At 40.7% G+C, this 3084-nt stretch overlaps 1 protein-coding gene across 1 annotated transcript in view; it reads left to right on the forward strand.

The window, feature by feature from the left end:
* Positions 1 to 2674, forward strand: part of LOC106101217 (spectrin beta chain, non-erythrocytic 2-like) — a 31863-nt gene extending 29189 nt beyond the window's left edge. Inside the window, exons 14-19 of the mRNA XM_013280376.1 lie at positions 103 to 265; positions 336 to 409; positions 721 to 814; positions 881 to 1035; positions 1400 to 1508; positions 2411 to 2674. Coding sequence (XP_013135830.1) covers positions 103 to 265; positions 336 to 409; positions 721 to 814; positions 881 to 1035; positions 1400 to 1508; positions 2411 to 2674 — 859 coding nt within the window. The remainder of the gene's footprint in view (positions 1 to 102; positions 266 to 335; positions 410 to 720; positions 815 to 880; positions 1036 to 1399; positions 1509 to 2410) is intronic.
* The last annotated feature ends 410 nt before the right edge of the window (positions 2675 to 3084 follow it).

Raw genomic sequence — 3084 nt, forward strand, 5'->3', positions numbered from 1 at the left:
TTAAATTAGGCCTACGGCACCACACTCATCAGACTGTACACGGAATTGCTTCCATTTCACGCCTGTCTGTGGACGTGGTATTACTGGGGGCGAGCCCTGCAGTGCTAACATGTTAAAGCGGACACTACCACTAAGAATGGCATTAATTTGTCTGTGTGTTAGTATTGCCGCACGTAGGGCTGCCGTGGTGCAGCGACGTGACAACGTGCGACAGGCTGCGGCCGAGCGACGCCGCGCTCTGCTCGCTAGTCTCGCACATCAACAGGTAAGAAGACAGACATATGAACTATAGTCGTAAAGTATTTATATTATATACCTTTGTAATTGTTTTTTAGTTTGTGGCCGCTGCAGATGAGCTACAAACTTGGATATTAGACAAGACAAGAACTGCTAAGGACCAAAGCTACAGGTATCAAAATGATTTTTTTATGGTGTTATCTATATTGATTAAATACTTACTTAGAAGTCTGAGAGTAGCCCCAGTAGTAGAGAAGATAAGGAGTAAAAGGTTAGCATCGGGGCATGTTATGAGGAGGGATGAATCATGTAACAAGGAGAAGGAGAATGAGAAAGAGATGGATGGATTGCGTGAAAGGTGACAATCAAAAAGGGAGTGACAGAGATGACGTATGATAGTTATTTGGAGGACAAAAAGCTGTTGCTCTACAGGAGTTGGATAAGGAGTAAAATGATGACTTACGATGAAACTAATGTTTCCAGAGACCTGGCGAACTTGGAACGTAAGCTACAAAAGCACGAAGCCTTCGAGCGAGAGTTACAAGCCAACGAGAAACAGCTCAGAAATGTAGAAAGTGTAAGTACATTTACTTTACTAATATCCTGCTTGAAGAGGACCATTTTTCAAGGTTATTCGTTACAGATCGGTCAGTCGCTGCAGAAGTCGGACCCGGCGCGTGCTGAGGAGGTGTCGGAGCGGCTGCGGGAGCTGCAGACCGCGTGGGAGGAGCTGGTGGCTGCTTCCAGAGACAAGGGCAGCAAGCTGCGGCAGGCGGCGCAGCAGCGCCAGCACAGAAGGTAACACTTTAACTAATGTTATAAAGAGGAATTATTTGTATGTATTGAAATAACTCAAAAACTACTGAGCCAATATGCCAGTGAGTAACATAGGCTACATTTTTACTTTTTTTTTTATTCACGCGGACGGAATCACGAGCAACAGCTTATATCATGAAAAGGGAATATTACTATTTTTGTATGTATTGAAATAACTCAAAAACTACTGGATTAATTTCAAAAATTCTTTTACCATAAAAAGCTAAGTTACCAGTGAGTAACATAAGCTATGTTTTAATTAACGCGGACAAAGTCGCATGCGACAGCTAGTAATTGCAATATTTCTACTAGATTATGTGGTTATTTATTGTGTATTTATGAACAGAGCTGTGGAAGACGCTAAAGCAAGACTGGTAGACTTGGAGCGTGCATTGAAGAGTGAAGAAATCGGCACCGACCTCAGGAGCTGCAAGCGGCTGCTCAACCAACATCAGGTTACTATCTCCCTCGCACTTCATTACGTATATTTCTTTCTGTAAAGCCAGTTGGCGCTGACTGACATGCCAGGAACTGGTCGTTAGCACGAGTTGATTTTACGACGGCTACTAGCTGTTCCCGTGCGGCTTCATCCGCCTGAAATTATGAAAATTGACAAATTATCAATTGCAAATGTCTAAATGACATGACATGACAAACCTTAGCTATTTTGGTTTCTTAATGTTGGCAACAACTTAAGGTTTCTTTCCTACATTAGGGTTTTTTCCAAAATATTTACCCCCTAAGTTTAATGTCGTGAAAATATATAGCCTAAAGCGTGACGTAAGTGTAAGGCTTTTTATTAAAAAAAGAGTTATTCAAAAATATGGTGTAATTGCTGACATCTTAGGCAACAAATAAGTGTGTGTTTACGCTTTATTATAATAGTATAGATGTCTTAGATCTTGAATTATATTAGAGGAAATTTGAAAGTAGCGCCAGTGGTGGGGAAATTGAGAAGAAAAAGGTTAGCGTAGTATGATGGGGACATAAACCTGAAAGTGTTAAGAATGAATGTGGATGGCTACAAAGGAAGAGGAAGACCGAAGAAAGTATGGATTGTGTGAAAGATATGCTTAAGAAAGCAGTGGTTTCAGATATAGCTGATAGAGATGTATGAAGCACATACTGTGCCGACCCTCCGTAAGGGATAAGGGCAAATTGATGATGTGTTAGATGTATTCTTTTTTTTTTGTATTTTTTATCTGCGCACTAACATTTTTGTAAAATACTTCTATCAGTGGAGACCTGTTATTGGCTGTACACTTTAACAACCTACCTTGTAATAGCTGTTGGTCTTCCATGAAAATAAATAAATAAATAATAAATAGAATTGATACATTAATGGTGTGTATGGCAGGCGGTGGAGCAGGAGCTGTGTCAGTGGGAGGCGCGCGCGGCGGCGCTGGCGGCGCAGGGCGCGGACCTGGTGTCGGGCGGGCACTTCGACGGCGCCGCCATCGAGCGGGACAGCGGCGCGCTGCTCGCCGCGCTGCACAGCCTGCGCCCGCGGGCCGCCGCGCGCCGCGCCGCGCTCGACACCAGCATGAGGTATCTACCACTTCTCTGTATTTACACATACAAAAACATTGAAAAAACTTCATTTGTCGTTTACAATCCATAAAAAAAATTGTTGCAAATATCAGAAAATTTATAAAAAACATCATTTTTTTCGTTAACAAGCCATATTTGCAATATTGAAATTCTCAAATGATAACAGCCTTTGCTATTGGCTGATTTAATTATGGCATTTTTTAATCTTTGCTGCTATTGGCTTGTAGTTTTTGTCTCTTTCTCGTACTGCTATTTTTGAGATTTATTAACTCTCTGAGTTTAATAGCGTGAAAATGTATAGCCTAAAGCATTTCGTAAGTCTAGGGCTTTTTATTAAAAAAGACTTAATTCAAAAAATATGCTGTAATTGAAGAAATCCTACATTACAAAGTATATGTTTTATATTAATTTAAGTAATAATATTTAAAAAATGTCATCTAAAAAAACATCAAATTGAAATCTCCAGATTGCACAAATTCG

This window comes from Papilio polytes, unplaced genomic scaffold (assembly GCF_000836215.1).
Source record: "Papilio polytes unplaced genomic scaffold, Ppol_1.0 DF824002.1, whole genome shotgun sequence".
NCBI classification, from domain to species: domain Eukaryota; kingdom Metazoa; phylum Arthropoda; class Insecta; order Lepidoptera; family Papilionidae; genus Papilio; species Papilio polytes.